Raw genomic sequence first — 19,539 nt, 5'->3', positions numbered from 1 at the left:
TTGTAAAAAACTAGGTACACAAAGCCAACAAACATGAAAGGTCAAATGATCAAGCTAACAGAGTAGCATGATAATCTAAACATCTTTAAAATGGGGTTAGCAAGTTGTATCTTAAAACACTTGTTTATCTCATTTGTTGAAATTCTCTTTACAAACTGAAAAATTTTAAAAATCGGGTCTCTCAGGACCTTGCAGGACAAAGTTGTTCAAACCTCAGAGAGGCATACATCACTACAGCTAAGATGCTAGCCAGTTGCCAGGCAGTGCACATTCACATGTTTTGTGGGCCTAGCTTCGATGACAGGGCCGATGGGAGGAGGTGGGATGAATTGATTACAGAATTTCAAATGTGTCGCCTGCCCTTGCTAGTTTTCAGGGATTCCAAAACCTTTCTTTAAAACGGAAGTAAAGCTATAGATTACAGTGCTCGTAGTGTCGCTAAAAAGCAAAACTGTGTTTACAACTCAAAGCTAAAGCATTAAACATAAGTCGGCGGGTAAACAGTTGGAAGTCGGCTGTATGCTTGGATTAATAAACAAAGCTGCGTGCAGTGCCACTGGTGAACCTTAAACTCATCCACAGAAAATATCCCCCATTAACTTTCATTTCACAGATTATACCCGTAAAGCTAATGACGAGTGAAAACTAAATGTGAGCAATCACTAGTCAACAAATGTTTGTGTTCTGAATTTTTCAACCTTAAATGTATAATCTATTGTAAACAATTATGTTTTTAACAGACAAGTTAGGTAATGATTTTTCCAACAGCCTTTGTTTAGGTGTCTGACCAGGAAGTTTGTTTACAACCTGTTTCTGATCACTTATGTTTGTTACACACTTGAATCTGTTTTGAGAAAGATGGCTGAGTTAGCAGCCAATGAATGAATATCATCTAGCGCTGTGTAAATACAAACCTAAATTGTAATATGCCATAAGTTCCCTCCAGCTTAGTTTTATTGTTGTCAGCTTTAGGAACGGGATTTAGTCCAAAAGCATTTAGTATCATGCAGATTGTCCACTCAGCATCTTAGCCATTGAAACTCTCACCAGCTCTTAAACTGGTCACATAAACCACGACTCTCTCCCCGAGGGCTGATTTTAATTTACACAAAAATCAAACGCTTCATCAAGCGCCCCATCCTACCCCACCCCCTCCTGTAACAGAATTGTGAGATGTCAGAGGTCTGTGTAAAGGCGCCGTCCCCTTTGCCACCATTAATAGTCAGTGGGCCTGGTGAATATCCCTTATCATCCCATAGCTCTAATTACCCCTCAGTGAGTCCTCCGAGACAGATGCTGTGGGAGCCAAGCCCCATTCGTCACAGTACAGTCTCAATATGAAAAAAAACAAACTGTCACACTCTGCACTGTCACATAAATTCTCCCCCGTCTCAGTTTGTCTGCTCCAGCTGCTCCCCGGCCCACTGTAGATGCAGACTACATTAGGAAGCCCATTCATGTCCAGCCACCAGCAGTTGGCTGTAATTTGTTTCGGCTAGGGGGGCAGAGTTTAATTTACATGTGAAAGGCCACGGCGTATTCAGATATTGTAACTCATTTTGTCCCAGGGTTATGATACCAGCTTCACAGAATTCAGATTAAAGGTTGAAGGGGGCTTCGCTGCCATTGTTCAATGTCGCAAAAGTCGTGTAATAATGTCTCAGTTGGCCAGATACCAAGTTTAGGAGGAAGACGGGAGAGCAGGATTCTCCTCGTCTTGCTGACCCACAAGAAACTGATGTTTTCTGGCTTTTTGCAAAAGAGAGATGCCTCAAGGGAACAATATGGCCTACAAAGAACACTTTCAATGGAGCCATCCAGAGTAACTGTAACCTAAATGGCTTTATAAATGTAGACCACACCCACTGAGTACAGCACTTGCTCACTTTACTGGGTTTACTTCTAAATAATTAGAGTTATGTTTCAAGTTGCAAATGTCAAACTCGAGAAGTCGCAGGGGATGAAAAACTGAGTGAATATAGTTATGACAAGTTCAGGGAAATGTTTATTTTTACCTCCAACTTCAAGTACATGTGAAATTGTGAGGCTTTTGGTCAAACTCAACAGCAACATCCAATCAACTGACTTTAGGGTAGAGATGAGAAAATAAAATGTATTTGTATTGTCACAAATCAACATGACGATGCTCCAGTCAGTGTGGCGCTGCTAGCTCAAGATTAATGGAAGCCATGTCCAGACTTTCTCACTTTCCTAGTATCAGGTTATACCTTCTTTTTTCTTCACGTTACTCATAATTTTATTTCACATTTCTAATATTTCATTTTTTTTAAAACTCAGCTTTGACTTCAGGTCATTCACGACTTATGTTGGTTTACCGACATTTTAAACTTCTAAACGAGAAAACATGACAGCTTTACATTGATTAATCTTCAAACAGCACCATTTGTTTTTCACACTTCCATTGCATTTTAGTTATCAGGTTTTGTGTGATCACAGAGAGAAACTGACCAAAACTGTGCATGCATGCGCGCATGTGCATGTGTTTAAGGTGAATGCGCAGAGTGCATGACAAAGGTGAATGTACTGTATACTCCAAAGGAGGTGCTGGTCAGAAAGTCTGAAAGCTGCAGGTTGGTCAGGAGTGTAAAGTAGGTGCAGATCCAAATTCTGTAGAATATTCTCCACATTCCTGCTCCCACACTGTCTGCATTAGCAGTGATGAAGACCCGACTGACTGGCGAGGTGGATCGAGACAGAAGCGTCTAAAAGAAACTCTAACAATGACCAGGACGAATCTGCTTTGTGGAACAGACTGAGAATCTGTGTGAAAAACATTCTCTAGTAAAACCTTCATGTTCAGCACTGACCAGAACAGGAACATGAAGTATCTTTGCTCCCTGTGCCTGCCACACTGTGACATTTTTATGTTTTTAAATAGATTATTGACAAAGGACCTTTAAGAAGGATTTACCTTTAGCACTTAAAAAAAAACATGTTAATGGTATACATTTACATTTAGCTCACCAAGATAACCTGCCAACACTAGTATGAATTATGTTTTTACTTTACTATTTAAAATGTCATGTCCAGTTTTCTCATGTTTGAACAAAAACTTCCAAAGCATAATAGTATTGTCTTACAGTCTAACACCATTAAACCTCAAACAAAAGGTTTATGTTGATTAATACTGGTGTATGGTGGTGTGGCCCTGAAAAATTCATTGAAATAGAGTAATTGTAAGGTGTATAAGCCCATATACTGAATATAAAGATGGACAATATCCCGGATACGTACGCTGCCATCTTGCACCAATGACATCATGTGGAGATATGATTGGAGGATAAAGCGGTGATTAAGAGTCCTTCTAATAAACCACCAATCATGAGTCAATATCAGCCGTCAAAAACCATCCTTCATCTTGGGTTTGGGATATTTAGTTTAGCCCAAGTCCCATCCACTAACACGTAGAATAAGGGTTTATTTCTATGTACTATTCTGCAGCTAGCCCCCAGTTGACGATCAAAATAATTCGGCTTTACTTTTGACAGCGGTCATGTTGCCCATCTTTTATACAGTGTATGATGCATCGCAACCAGGGCTTATGTGTAGATAGTGGTAGTGTGACAAAAATAGGTCTCTGTTAAAGAAAACATTGTTTAGATGTTACAAAAGCAGGAATTTGTAAACATTGTATAATTAAATCTTTGAGTGCTATTTCCAGTGTCCAACATTCATATCTAAGCCCCCTGCCTCTCTTTGATGACCAGCTTCTCACAGCAGCATCGTGTGTCCTAAACAGCAAACTTCAAACATTAACTCAGCCACATGGTCGGACTTGCTCGTTCAGTTTGGGTATACGGCTGCCTCGACTGAATGCCTGCATATGGAAGGTTGCTGTGAGCCGCATATCAGTGTGTTGACCATGAGTGAATGTGTGTTATGCATCTGCATGCATTGCACTGTAGAGGCTTGGATGTGTGCGTGTTGATGCGTACGTGAGTGTGAGTTTGAATCTGTGGGTCTGTGCAAGGCAGCAGTGGAATAGAGGCGGTTGATTATTTGGCGTCAGTTTTATCATCTTGCTTTTGACTTCCCTCGCCCTGGTTGATCACTTAATTGCATATATTCAGTATTTATTAACGAGTCAATCTCAGATTCAGCAGGCAGCTCTGCATCTGGCCCCCAAGGCAACAAATAGTAACTGTTCAAGTGGAGAGCAGCATGGTAGATGCATCAAATATGTATTTGTTAATTAAGAGGTTTCCGTACACTGTAGTCTGAATGGCTGCCTCTTTGCTGCAGATAACATTGTGATGGTGTGCTTGTGTGTGAGAGAGAGAGAGATCAGAATCTGACTCAGCTAAACAGTGCGGATGAAGCTGCCATCATACTGTCGACAAGGCTGGGGAAGAAGATGCCGCACTCTCACACACACACACACACACACACTTACACACATCCACTGTGGCATACACACACCCATAAAGCTCCCATGTATTTATTATCATTCACCACTGCGCCCAGAACGTCCACCCTTCTCTCTCTGCTGAGCCATGCACCTCCTGCTCTCTCAATCCATCTTCTCTTTCATCTGTTCCTCCCCAGCTTGTTTATCTCCCTTGTCCATGGTGAGAAATGAGGCTGGTGACGTCCACACCAATGTTTGGAAATACCACTGTCACCATACAAGTGATCACACTGTTAGCTGACAGACTCAAAAGCAGCTGCACTGTAAACATGTGGTGCAGAAAGGACTGTGGGTGACGATGGGTCCAGTGTGTAAGATTTAAGTGAAAGGGATCTATTGGAAGAAATTGTGAATATAAAATAATCCTAGTGTGTAGGATAATAATAGTGTGTAATAACCTAGCTTGTACAAATGGTTGTTTTCTTTACCATAGAAGGGGGCCTTAATATTTCTATACTTTCTATTTCTATCATGAGTGGCTCCTCTCTATGGTACAATTTTAGATTTGCTTTTAATGTTTACTGCTAGTTGGATTTAATTTTTCAATTGTTTCAACGTTTTGAATGAGGGGTTTTATCCTCATCTTTTTCTTTTTTTGCTTGAAAGCATCAACACTATTGATACAGGCCAAAGAGTGTCAGGTGTCATAGAGATGATCCCTCAAAGGAAAAGGTACAGTTGAGATTCTTGAGTAACTTCTAGTAGAAAATCTCTCCAGGTTAACGGAGTCATAAGGTCAGTGGCAGGTTGAAACTCATAGTATGAGGATAGTAAATGAAGTCTGAATGGAGTCTGAAAACTTCAGCTCTGCGTATATTAACCAGGCTGATTGAATTATGGTCTGGCTGCTCGGATCCTGTCTGACGTTGATTCAAGCCCAGTTGGTCCGAGCCTTTTGTTTTAAATGATAGAGACATACAAATCCGATAGAGCGATGCTTTCTCTCCGCCAATCTTACACATCTTCACTCTGTGTTTCCCCTTCTCTACCTCTCCCACTTATGAAGATGAATGGGAGCCTGACCCTGCATAGACATATTGCCGCTGTCATTCTCCTCTATTGCATTCATCTTTTCAGCGCTTCTCCCTCGTCCGAGCATTTCTAACTCCCTGTTTTTGTCATCCACAGGTCAGTCTGCCTTTGTCACGCTGAGGCGCATGTGCTTTTGTTGACTCTGCTTAATATACCGTATGATGCTGATATACTGTAAGTGGCTGAGAAGCAGGTCTCTGACGTGTGATATGTAAACTGTATGCAAAGTGAATGGAGTTTTACCACCAGCAGCTTTATAAACTGTACATCTGACTGTTCACGTGCATGCATCTGTGCGTGTGGGTTTGTTTTAACACCGGCTGCTTTTAAAACTATGCCTCTGACTGTTCAGGGACCAGACGTGAGTGTGTGTGTGTGTGTGTGTGTGTGTGTATGTATGCGTGTGTGCGTGAGAGAAAGCGAGAGAGGGAGTTTTGTGCCAGGGCTGCAGTAATCAGTCCGGCCCAGCCCGTACTCCCCCTGCCAGCTGCTGCAGGCCAAAACTGCAGAGTATCACACTGCCACTAGATGGCCATTTGGCCAATCTCACATTTAGAAACATTGACACATTTCAATTCAAAACTAGGAATATTGTACAGAATATTTTGTTCTAAATTAAACAATCCTACACTGGTTTTCTGCGTTATGAACCTGCATCTTTAAATGAGTTGTTTACACAATACACTGGACATTTTACAGCTTTTTGTCCAAATGAATCAAATCCACTTCCATGTGCATTATGTTCTCTGCTCTATCTGTTTACCATTCCCTCTGTTGGCTTGGAGAGTCTGTAGATTATTGTACTCCTGCCATTCACATGTCCTTAGCCACTTCTCTTCACCTGGCACTGAGGATGTTAACCAGCAAGATGAATGGCACAATAAGGTTAATGCATTCCTCCCTTAACTTTTCCATCACTGAAGAGTGATGAACTGACCAACCTTCATCATGATCTCAGCCAGGAACTTTGTGATATTGGTTTCCTGAAGCGTCAAGCACGGCATGACATATTGCAGCCTGAGATCAGACCTGCTGCGCTCTCTGAGGTGCAGGTGTTTTCATCTGTGCCACCCAGATGTCCCTTTGATTTTTGATGCTTAAACCTTACATTTATAACTGCCTCATCTGTGCAGTGCAAGGCATCACGTGAGCGTGTTAGAGGCAAAGAGAATAGAGGCCAGAGGAAGACAAAGAATGTGACAGGTTGAAGAAAGACAGCCGACAGACTGTCAGTGTTTATGTTGATCCCGCCCCCTGCCACCACCACCATCAGGACATGGGCAATAAACCGCCACAAGCGGCACGAGTGGAAAGCTGGAGCCCTTTATCCTGCCAACAAGAGGGGCTCGACACCGGGTGCAGAGGGCACGTCTGTACCAAAACTAAATCAACCCTGTTACAAAAAGACAGGAGTGTGGCCTGCACTTTATAATGACTCGAAACAACACTGGGCCACAGACTGACAGTGAGACTCCCGTCTATTCAAGAGAATATATTAGACTCCATACTGGCACTGAGCTACAGCTGAGGTACTGTGATGATGCTGTGAGCAGCCAGTCTGCATCATCTGCAACCCTGGTTTCTTTATTCATGCCAACAGATTTCAGTTCACTGACCTATGATGGTTTATTCTTTCAGTGAAAGATATGTTATGCTTGATATTTTTACATAAAAAATTTGTCCCCAAAAATATTCGTAAAAAAAAATCGACTCCTCGCCATGAAAAATCGTATATTAAGGAATATAGAAAAAGAATAATCTCAAGAGTTTAAAGGTTAGCTTTGTGTTTGCACTTCATGATTATTATAATCATCCCTCCTATCTACACACACCTAAAAAAAGAAGATATAACTAACATTATACACAGTCCACGTTCTGTACAACAATGGATTCCAGTGTCTGAAGTTATTCAGGTCTTTGGCACTTTAAGTTGATCAAAAGAGTTTATTCCAAAGTCTAATAGTATCAATTTCAGGCTTAATCTATCTACGAATTGTGTTTCTGTGCTGAGTTCAGACAAGTCAAGTATCTTCTTTAGTATAGTTGCCAAACTCTTATCTTAGCCTCAGACAAACTGAATAAAGAGTCTGAACACAGGGAAAACAACAAGAATAAAACTCTTCAATGTGCTAATGTGTACTTGACTCTTGACACATATCCCTACCCAGCCAAGATGTCTTTCACTACAAAACAGATTTGCAGTGAAGCCTCCAGATCAGACCAGTCCCCAAATAGTTGTTGTCGCACACTCATGCCTGTGCAAACACAATTTAAACCCAGATCCAAGGTGAGCATAGAGAAACCTTGGGGAAATCTCCTTCCTTCTACAGATGGATGTGAAAACAACATTTTAGAGTCCAACAGTACATTTGCGTCATCGCGCTGAAGTAACACATTTCTGATTGGAGGAGGACTTTGAGTCAGACCTCCAGAGAAAAGCTCCATCATCGCTCACTCGATTGTGCCACACCTTAAGAAGGTCTTATCATTTGGGACCTGATAAGTTCTCCTCAGAGGAGTCGAGAAGAAGGCTGAGCCAGAGGAGGTTCATGTCACAGGGGAGGACAGGCAGTCCCTCACCGCAGAGGACCGCGGGATAATTTGTCATGTCTTCATGGACATTAGTGCCTGTAAACCCATGCCTCACATTCTTTGGCAGCGGAGCTCTCATCACTGTCCAAACTCAATGCTGTGGACAGGAGAGATGTCCCACGTGATGTTTTTGCCCAGGTCACGGTCCAATGGCACTAAGTAGTGCGTAGCCTCCTTTCCACCCACCTCCCCTCCTCCCCTTCCCCAACGAGCATTTATCTCTCCGCATGGTTTTGGCATCGATGTGCTTTTCCCAGCATTTAGCCAGGAGAGGGAGAGAGGAGGGGAGAGGTAGAGAAAAGGAGGCCTTTTCAACCGGGGAATGACGGACGCTTTATTAAAAGAGGCAGGGCCTTTTCAGAGGCTGGCCCCTCCGTTCTCCCCCCGCCCTGCGTGTCTGGCCCATTGTCGCGGGGCAGTGGCAGCACCCCCACCCGCCCCCACCCCCTCCACCAGCGCTTTGTCACTGTAAGTCACCTCACAGACCGAAACAGACCCGCTCTAAAAAAACAAACCCATTCTCCACAGTAACTCTGGGTTATTCTGCTATTGCCTGGTCCGTGAAGAAAAAAATTATTGTGAGAGTGTCACAAAACATACAGGGGACGCAGAGACGGGTGTGACAAGTGGGGGAAGAAGGGACGGGAGAAAGGAGGGATAAAGTTGGGGTGACACAGAGTGTTGGGGTGTAACAAAACGTGAAGAGGACAGATGAGGTGGAGAGTGTGGTGGAGAACGGAAGGAAAGAAAGATGGAGATGGAGGAGGGAAAAATAAAAGGACTTTGAGGTAGAAGGCGACTAAGGACCAGGGAAAACGGAAAGAAGTTACCGGGATGTTGGCAGGAAACCTGTGGTGCGAGTGTGGGGCACCCATTTGTTTTTGGCTGTGTGTGAAATGTGTGTCTTTAGATACAGACAGCATTCCTCCAGAGATAAACCCATGGGCCCCTCCACCCCCACCCTCCCCAGTCTCTCCACCCACCATGCTTACTCAAGTGTGTGTGTCTGGGCGTGTGTGCATGTGTGTGTTGTTTACGTTGGACGGGGGTCTGCGTGCCCGGAACCGCATGTAGCACTCGCAGGGGGCCACAGAAAAGACAGCTGTGTGTTTGAGAGAGACAGAAAACGTAAGAAAGCGCGAGTGGAGGGCCGACAGGCATGCCAGTCAAGACCGTCACTTTCGGAGTGAGTACCACAAACTCTGCTGTTCTCCTGCTGTCCGTCTCCTCTTCACCTTCCTCCCTCTACACTCTCATTCTTTCCCTTTTCACTTTCTCTCTCTCTCTCTTTTCATATACCTTTCTCTACCAATTAGCTTCTTCATCACTCTTGTTGTGTTGATGTCTTTTTTGTTAAAGTGTGAAAAAAAAATCCATGGTTTCATTTTTTTCTGATGTAAATCACCTGCAAGTGCTTCCTGTCTCTGCCACATCAGACAGTGATGAACCAAGACTTCCATCACTAGCTTTCTCTCTCGGACATTTTTCTTATTCCGTGTGTCTCTCTGTTTGCCATCTTTTTTACCAAGTAGTACTCTTGTTTTTCGTCCCTTCACGTCCACTGTTTTAGAGACTACCTGTTCTGAATTTACTGTCATTTCTCAGACTGAAACTGGCAAAGATAAATCAAAGACAGGAAAAGAGAGATGCAGGACTCAAACATTGCTCCTGCTTTATACAAAAGTGATGCGTCACTTTGTTATTGCAGACTAACGTACTATTTAAAAAAAACACAAAAATTGACTGAGCATTAAAAACTCAAAGCGAGCCATAGCTTACAGACGCAAACATAAACTTGATCGAACTCTTCAGTCGGAGTCTCCCACAGGGAGGGAGCTCAATTTCTTTGACAGTATCTCTGAAAGCTGTGATGTGTGCACGTCCAAGATTAGTGTTGTGTGTGTGTGTGTGTGTGTTGGTGTGGGTGTGTATCGTGTTCTGTTTTCCTCCCTAATCTTGTTTTTGACTTTATTCATTCCACTGTTTGACGTTCAGATTGTACCATGTCAACCAGGATTAGCTGTGGTAAGTAAACCAGAGGTCAGTAAACTGATTAGCGGGTCGATTAATGAGATGCTTTTCAGCGTGGCTTCACCAAAGACTATAGACTTCTTAATCTACTTAACCAGTAATGGCAACACAGGGCACACGATCACAAGGCCCCGCTATGTGGATTTGAACATGAGCAAATTTTTTATCAACGGGAGTTTACCTGAGGTGATGGAAGACGCCGTTTGTTTGAGGTTCCAGTGTCGATGCAACTCGTAGAAATGTCGTGTTTAAAGTGAAGCCGTGTGCTGATGATCTACAGTCAATTTACAATACCATCAGAAAACTTTATTCAAAACTCTTAATTTCTTGCATTTTATAGTTTCCTTTTTTACTTCCATCAGTATTTTCATGCATCAGAAAAACAAGGGGAAGTGTCTTGAAACCAAGTTTTGGAATGAATTTAAAGTTAAATCTTAAAATTCTTAATGAGATGGTCAGAGTTACTGTCAGTATCAGCCCTGTTTTACTTTCACTAATGCTTTAACGGGGTAGGTGGCACTAATTTCAACTACTCTTAGTTTTACTGTTAAGTGAGGACATTTATAATAGACCATATTTTATAAACAAATTGAATGAACAAATTCATAAACTCAAAAAGTAGTGAGCCTCTATAGCAGTCAAATGAATAGTTTTGATGTCTTTAAAATGTGATAAAAAAGCATTTAAGCAAAGTACAAAATCTAAAAATGTTAGTTGGTGTGTGTGTGTGTGTGTAAAACGTTCTTAGTTCAGAGCTAGACATTAGTTTTACAGATTTAAGAACAGTCCATTATTTTTGACAAAAGGTATATTCTTATTTCTTCTCTATGACCCCACAACTGCTTTTAGTCTGTATGACTATACTGTTGTGCAGTAAAACAGCATGTTTACAATTTGTTGGTCCTATGCTCCATAGGTTTCAAACTATCGCCACCTTATGGCTTTCACCCTCTTTGTCATCCCCACAAGAGATCACAGTAACCATGACAATCTCATCTACAGGCGCCGAGGCTGCAGCAGGGCCAGATATAAAGAGACAATGAGTATGTTAGGGACAAACAGTGGGATACAGAGGGGGAGGCCGGGAGTGTGAGAAAGTAAATAGTAAAAATAGGATGCTTCATACAGGGAAGAGAGGCAGACGGACTAATGGTGGCATGGACAGGCTGATTTACATACAGATAGTGTTTAGTAGAGAGAATGTAACAGTTTCATCCCAGTGGCCCCGCTCGCTCGCTTCCTGTAAATGTGTCCAGGGTTGAGCAGTCCCACGGGTCTGACCGACTCTACACTTACCAGATCTCCGTATCCGGCAACAGCCCCAGCTCGCTCTGCCTCTTCAAAGAGCCGCAGAGATGAATGCTGTAATGGAGGCCCAAGAAGAAGGGAAAAAAAGGACAGAGAAGCAGAAAATCAATTTCCAGAGTAAATGCAAGTCAGCAGAAATGGGTGATGAAATAGCTGTTTAAGCACTCTGCAGGAAATTTCCATATCCGTTGTTAGGTGTTCCCCTAAAATGTCTATAAACCTTCAAATCAACACATTAGTACATAAGGTTTAGGAGAGAACAACAGCAGGCAGAGGGTTGTGCATTTTCTCTTTTACTGTTATTTAAAGTTCAGGACATTTTTGCAAGTAAAGCAGGATTTGTGACATGCTGAACACACGTATACGCACCTTACTTTCACCTTTGTGTCGGCTGCACAAAGAGCTGTGGTGGCACTTAAAGTATTTATGATTTGCACCTGGTGTTACGTCTGCAACACCACGTGTGTGTACATGTGCGTGTGCGTGTGTGTCAGAGAGAGAGAGAGAGAGAGAGATTCTGTGTTTTGCGGATTTGTGTTAATTTTAATAGAAACACTGAGATTCTCTGAAGCAGAACGTAAATCTATATCCCAGAAACACCGCCCTGGTCTTTGGCTGAGAGATTCCTTCATCGACATTTGGTGGCAGAGCTCCAGGCTTTGTGTCTCGATTGCATCGTCTATTGGAAGTAGACCTGGTGCAGATTAAGACTCAGATGTTACCTGTCTAGACTGTAGGACACATTAAAACAGTAGGTCCCAACTGAAATGTGTCTACTTGCAACTCATACAGACATTTAACAGGATGTTTTCTTACTGTGCTGTACATTTTTCACTTTTACATAATATTTCATACAGATGGAGAGATAGCAAAAGAAGTTCTAACATCCATTTTCAGTCCCACTGTGGACATAGATCAGCTTGTCCTCTAATCCGGATCTTTACGGTTCGATCACAGACGCTGTTTTAAGATAGTCAGTCTGGTTCCTGCAATCCAGTATCACAAGCTTCCCGCTTTACACACACAAACACACACATTCAATCTGGTTTCATTCACAACACGCAATCGACCCTCTGGTGACAATAATGATCTCTCGGGTATAGCTTTACGTTCCAGAGGATCCTCGTGGCCAGGGCTTGGATCTCAGACATCCCTCCTCACACGCTGTATGTACACGTTGAGTTTTCAAACACTGCAGTCCACCAGCGAGGGGGTGACGTCATTCTCTCTGCTGCAGCACCGGCAGGCGAGGGGGGGAGAGAAGGGGAAGAGGCACGGGATGGAGAAGGGAAAGAAGGCAACAGGAAAGGAAAACTGAGATAAGGATGAAAATAGAGGGAGAGTTCAGAAGAGAGGGTTTTCTGTGAAGACATGAGGGGGATAACATTACTTGGTAATTGTTAGCGCATCATGATGAGGGAGCCTGGTGCTGTCTCACCCTGAGGACAGCTGCATGCAAATCGTTGGACAGTCTGTGGTGATATTGCTACTATTAACCGTATAGCTGCTTAACAGGTTATTGTGTTGTTTCCTTTGTTGCAAACAGTATGATTAATGCGCTCGCTCGTTTCATGCTCAGCCCCCAGAGCCTGAAGCTTGTCTGCTCTCTATGGCAATAATCAGAGAGGGGCTCATTCATCTAAATCATACCAGAGTCCGACAAAACACAGCAGAGCAGTTACCACAGGACATTTCTACACTGCTCTCTATGTGTTTTTCCACTGGTATGTTCCGTGTGCACTGCACCTGTTTACGTCTGAGTTAGTGAGGGTGTGGTTCCCCTGCATCTTTATCTCACCACACCACACTTACTTAATGACGCAAGCACACACACACGCAGAAACACACACACAAACATGCCGGTTTGACGTGTGGGGACGCCTCGTCATGATGAGAGAGAAAATCAGCTGTAACCAGCAACCTCTCCGGAGTCTTTTCTGGGGGATTAGAGTCGTCTTGTAAACTGCAGCAGGTTGCAGTGGTCTGAGTGCAGAGGGGGTGGGACGCCTGCCGAGGGGCCTCTGTCGGGGTCAGCGCGGTCTTACCATGCCACCATGCTGAGAGCATGTATGATATGTGAAGTTGTGGGTGTCTCTGCGTCGGCTGTATTTGCTCCTGCTTTGATGTTGGGGGTTTTCCTTGTCTCCCCATGGCAGAGAGTGCAAACATCCCAGGCAACAATGTGCTGCAGTGTGCATAGCTTGTGCCCTTTAATATTCATACTTAGCTTCTTTAACAAACACAAGGGAGTTAACAGTGTGAAAAAGGTCAAATGGTCAATAATGAAACATAAAACCTATTCTTATATTGTATCTATAGAATATTTTGTATTGACTACATGCATTAGGCCAACTTATATAGGCTACTGCAGTACATACAAATCTTATGAAAAATATGTATTTTTTTCATTTGGGTCCCCCTTATAATGCTATATGGACTTACACACACAGACACAACTATCAAAATAGTGGCAGTCACCATCTGTAAAGAGTGTTTTGTCATTCAAATCCTTATTCAGTTCATAACTTAAAGTGTGTGAGTTTGTGTGTATGTGTTTGTGTTATACTGCAGAACGACATGCTTCTCAATTCTCTGTGACCAGAAGCTAAAAACAAACGTTTGCTGGAGACAATGACTCCGAGGCTCCACATGAGTCAATGTTCTCACACAAAAGCTCAGGATTTATGACTTTGCACACGAGATGCTCCATGTTCTACTATATCTGATAAGTGGCTACACTTTATATTTGTATCTCCATCCCAGATACGAACAACAAAACTCACACTGTCAGAGGTTGTTCTGATACTTCAGTCAGCTGGAGGAAACTTTCCCTTTTTAAAATTCAGTTCCTGCCATTGCCCCTACTTTTATTCTTCTTTTTTTTTTAAGTGACCTCTCTCTTTGCCCGGCGCTGTGCCACTGGTGTCATGCTGAGTGTGTGTTGTGTCATTTGTTGCTATGCCTGAACTCCAGGCATGTGGATCTTTTCTCACTCTTTTTCACTCCCTCTCTGTCAAAGGACGACCAACAACCCCGTCACAATAGACAGCACAGCTTAAAGCTGAGAAAAGCAGTTTCTTTGGTGTGTGTGTGTGTGTGTGTGTGTGTGTGCGTGTGCGTGCGTGCGTGTGTGTGAAGACAGCATTCGTTGTTTTTCATTTGAAACAGAAAACCATTCATTAATGTCTGCAGTCGTACAAAAAAGGCATCCGCTGGATGGCTGATGAGTTTTCCTGACCAGCACTCTGAACTGGCTGGTCAGATGAAGGGCAGGGATGGAGACGAGGAGTGAGGAGATTATGCAGATGAAATTAAAAGGTGCAGGGTTTGCCGCAGTCGAGTTTCTCCCTGTGGTTCTCCCTCAGTAGATCCGGCTCTCCCTCCTCTTCTCTTCTCCCCCCCCCCTTGTGCCGCATGAGTGATCCTGTTTCAGCAGCACCCCTCCTGGCTGCCTGTGAGAGGCATGCAGCGCTCAGACACTAACAGAACGCTGGGAAAAAAGCACACTGGATGTGCCATGTGCCGGCCTGTGTGCCAGGAATCACCAAACTATCTCTCTCTCTCTTTCTCTCTCTCTCTCTCTTTCTCTCTCTCTCTCTCTCTCTCTCTTCTCCAATCACATTGTGTGTCTCTTTCATTCAGACCGACATACCAGGAACTGACGGTATTTTCACACTTGCCTGAATAAAGAGCATAAAATAAACCTAGGGACAATTTTATGGAGGTTTTATGGAAACAAGAGACCAGTTTACAGTCTGAGTGCTGTTTCTACATCACTGGCATGCCCACCAAACCCAATAACATATAAAACTCAAGGTACAAATGCCGATTCTCAAACGGCGCCTATTAAAAATACCAGGGAGGATTGAAATGAAAGGGAAGCTGATGGCTAACTGCTCGCTACTGAACGTTTTCAGTCTTAAAATGCTATTTTTCATGAATAAAATAATAACCTAACTCTGTCTCCCTCTCCATTTTCCCTCTCTATTCCTCCACTTTATGTGCCTCTCACTTTCTCTTACACCCCTTACCCCCCCTCTCGTTCCCTCTCTCCGTTTCACTTATAGGCAGATGCTGGCAACAGTTTTCTCCGAGCGGCCCGTTCTGGCAACCTGGACAAGGCCCTGGACCATATCAAAAACGGCATTGATATAAATACAGCCAATCAGGTGAGAGAGCTGCACATTCCCCAGAGTGGAATTGGTGGAAAGTTATAACCTGTGACTGGAAAACTCATCAGCCAGTGAACCACTTTTTTTTATTCACATATTCAGTTTTTGCCTATCTGCAAAAAAAATCCTCAATTGTACTCGTGCATAGCGGAAATAGAAACAGGAATATTCAGGATTCTTTTGCCCACAATTGAATGATGCCAGGATTTCTTTCTCACTATCTGCCAATCTGAGTAAATCTAAATTCAGTAGGCGGCTGGGCTGCCCACTTTGTGTTGATAAAAGAACATCAATGTGTGAAAGGAAAACGGAGTTCACTTTTTAACAGTGAAATGATGAGCCATTTTACACTCTGGTGATCAGATGTAATCAGAAAAAAGACCTGAAGTACAGGTGCTTCCACATGGAAAATTTATACAACAAATATGTCATTTATTTAAGGCTTTACATAATAAAGGTTTGTTTTGCTCATATATTGTCCATTTCTATCACCATTTGTTCTAACAATATTTCTATATAAATGTGCTTTGAGTGTCTAGTGTGCATGATGTGTCTGAGGTGACCACTGTGCCCATTCATCTGCCTGTGCACTCAGTCATGCACTGTACCACATGAGCATGCTCAGGTAGACTTAATCAGAGTCTGGAGGTGACGGGTGGAGTGTACAGAGTCTCCGGGGGAGGTGTTAACTGGAACAGGATCTTCTCCTTCGCCCCGTCTCCTCCATCCTGCCTCTTTCACTCTGACACTTGTTCCCAGAGTGTCCAGGAGGAGGCAGCGCCAGTGGGCTAGGACCACTGCCTCCAGGCTAATGAAACAAGGCCTAACACTGTGTGTGACAGAGATTTCTGTGGCTCATTAATCTAACTTAGTCATGGTTTCCCTTGCATTCACTAATGCTGTCCCCAACATTTTCTTATTATTGCTGGTAATGCGTCTGTCCGGTTTTCTCTGAGGTCTATTCATAAGCCTCATAACAGACCCCACAATGCAATGGAGTCACAATTCATTTGTAGTGACTCTACAGTGGCCATTGTTGGGAAATGTGATGGGAAACACCTCGAGGATTAAAATGGAATTACATGCATAAAGTATGATTCCGCAATATGCAAGATGAATTCTCTTGGTTTCATTGTTTATGATGATATCCATCATATTAAATTGAGTGTTTGAGTTAAAGTGATGGTCTACAACACACATACACATTTGCACACACATATTGTTTTCCAGTTGTGCACTTCAAGCTCCTGTAAGTGAAACATTAGCTGGCTTTTGTTCCTAGAAAAATAAGTGTGAAAACTGGTGCAGTCTACTGTACGTGTTGCTGTCAGCCAAACTACAGTCTTCTGATTTCACCACAAGATGGCAGCAGAATTTGGATTTGACAAATTTTACAAATAGGATTTTGCCCAGGTTTCACTGCAGCATAAGGACAGTTAATGTAGGCTATACTATTTTATATATCTCTACGTTTTTACTTTATATTAAAAAACACAGCCTCAATACCCACATGTTGCAACTATTGATTTCCATCCTTTCATTAAGATTTTGATGAATTTTTCAATGAATAAAAAATAAAATGAAAATAATACCTAATAACAATTTTCTTTTTTAAATGGCCATCAAGTCTAAGCGGAACATTTTAAGTTTTAATCGGAGACTAAGAAATGATCAATCATCTTTACGTCTGAAACAATAGTTGCAGAATTATTTTCAGTCTACAGACAACTATAACATTTTGTTTGGTGACACAGAGCAACATGATAATTACATGAAAACAGTTGCAGACCGTCACTTTGGCACTGGTTCATGTTTGTCCTGACGCTGGTGTACAGAGTGGTGTGTGGATTTGACTGTGGCGGTCGTGTTGCTGTTCACGTGTCTGAGCTCTGCCATGGTTCACTCACCAGCACGCTGCCGTTTCTCCTGTGTTTTCTCTCTTCCTCTAAACCCTCACAACTGCCCCACTTCCCTCTCTCTTCCGATCGGGTCCTGGTTTACTAACTCACCTTCCGTTCTTTTTTCTTTTTTGTTTGCCTTCCCCTCCTCCATCTCCTCCCTCCTTCTCTCCTCTGTCTGCAGTAGAGTGATGGTGTGCTGTGGTCTCCCCCCACTCAGAGGAATAATATCAGTGGTGTGGGAAAGGTCCAACCTCACATGTCCTGTGCGGCTGAAGGAAGGCTGTGTGAGGTCAGACCTATTCCACACGGCTTGTATTCTTCCCAGCCACGAGACCAGCGGCCTGCCATCCCCCTCCCGTCCTCCTCTTCCTCTTCCACCTCCTCCTCCTCCTCTCCCCATCATTAATCAAATGAAAATGTTCACATCCGGATTTTCATCCCCGTAGATGTCGTTTTTGCTAATGACCACTTTGATTCTGAGAGCGCTGCATGCCTGGTGCCTGGTGTAAGTATTTGCCTGCCATGTTTTGTGAGTTCTTTAGTCTCTGTGATAACAAGCCCAGTTGTTTCGTTTGGCATGGCCTACATGCGTTTGTGTATACCTGTGGTTGTTTCTTTGATTTTAGAGAATATTTGTATTCCAAGTGTGTTTCGGACCATTCAGTGTGAAGTCTGCTCTCTCACTCAGAATGGGCTCAACGGGCTGCATCTGGCCTCTAAAGAAGGCCACGTCAAAATGGTGCTGGAGCTACTTCACAATGGAATCGTTCTGGAGACAACCACAAAGGTAAAATATTATAAATAAGAAAACACTACACATCTGTTTTGTACCGAGCACAATTTGTGAAACACTTTAAGAATCAAAATCTGTGAATCTTGCTCAACCTGCTCAAATATGGCCCTCTATTCACCCCCCCCATCCATTATCTACACATCAAGTTTGCATGTGCATGCTTTTGTCTACTCTCAATTTATGGCGGTGCTCGTCCCTGTGTTTAAACAGAAAGGGAACACGGCCCTGCACATTGCGGCCCTGGCGGGGCAGGAGCAGGTGGTCGCAGAGCTGGTTAACTACGGGGCCAATGTCAACGCTCAGTCCCAGGTGAGATTGAGCGCTGCTCTCGTGGCGGTGTTCACAGGACACACCGAGGCCTTGCGTCAATACTATGTCAACTTTACTGTTAAGCAATGCCATCAGTTAACATTGGTCTTTGTTCCTATATTTCTGTGTTTGTTTCCTTTCACTGTTCATCCTTGTGCGTGGATCTGTGACCGTCCTCCTATCTGTCTCTTTCTGTGCTTGTGTGCCCTCTGCTGCTGTGTGTATTTGTGTGCGTGCGTGTGTCTGTGTCTTTCTGAGACAGAAGGGTTTCACTCCACTCTACATGGCTGCGCAAGAAAACCATCTAGAGGTTGTGAAGTTTCTTCTGGAGAACGGAGCCAATCAGAGCACTCCAACTGAGGTATCAAAGAATTGAGAGAAGAGCAATCTTCAGAACCCCTCAACCCCATCCTCGCTGATCCAGTCTCGCTGTGTTCTCATTCTGTTTTGTGCTCAAAAGCCTCTTTCCTCACATCTCTCCAATTTTCTCTGCCTGGGTGAACCTGTCTTCTAACTTCCTCTCCTGTGTGCTTCAGGATGGATTTACTCCTCTTGCCGTGGCTCTGCAGCAGGGACATGAAAATGTTGTAGCCCTGCTCATCAACTATGGCACCAAGGGAAAGGTCCGCCTCCCCGCGCTGCACATTGCAGCACGCAACGACGACACACGCACGGCCGCGGTGCTTCTGCAGAACGACCCCAATGCCGATGTGCTCAGCAAGGTGTGTGGGTGAACAGGACCTATCACGTTTGGTGTCCTTGTTTGGTTTGTCTTTTTTTTTTCTAAAGTGCAAAGGTAATGAGAATGACGTGCACTCACCCTGACGTGTCCTTGCAGACTGGATTCACACCCCTCCACATTGCTGCACACTATGAAAACCTGAATGTAGCTCAACTGCTGCTCAACAGAGGAGCCAATGTCAACTTCACCCCAAAGGTAGAGAATAACTGACAGAATGTGAATCTCTTGTC

The 19,539-nt window shown here is 43.5% G+C and overlaps 1 protein-coding gene across 1 annotated transcript in view; it reads left to right on the top strand.

Moving 5' to 3' along the window:
* Positions 1-8,740: 8,740 nt before the first annotated feature.
* Positions 8,741-19,539, top strand: part of ank1a (ankyrin 1, erythrocytic a) — a 36,149-nt gene continuing 25,350 nt past the window's right edge. Inside the window, exons 1-7 of the mRNA XM_053421005.1 lie at positions 8,741-9,239; positions 15,460-15,561; positions 18,154-18,252; positions 18,469-18,567; positions 18,830-18,928; positions 19,104-19,289; positions 19,406-19,504. Coding sequence (XP_053276980.1) covers positions 9,213-9,239; positions 15,460-15,561; positions 18,154-18,252; positions 18,469-18,567; positions 18,830-18,928; positions 19,104-19,289; positions 19,406-19,504 — 711 coding nt within the window. The 5' untranslated portion in view covers positions 8,741-9,212. The remainder of the gene's footprint in view (positions 9,240-15,459; positions 15,562-18,153; positions 18,253-18,468; positions 18,568-18,829; positions 18,929-19,103; positions 19,290-19,405; positions 19,505-19,539) is intronic.

This window comes from Pleuronectes platessa, chromosome 4, assembly GCF_947347685.1.
Source record: "Pleuronectes platessa chromosome 4, fPlePla1.1, whole genome shotgun sequence".
Taxonomy (NCBI): domain Eukaryota; kingdom Metazoa; phylum Chordata; class Actinopteri; order Pleuronectiformes; family Pleuronectidae; genus Pleuronectes; species Pleuronectes platessa.
Note: the sequence above shows the minus strand (reverse complement) of the source record. Positions and strands in the feature narration are given on the sequence as shown.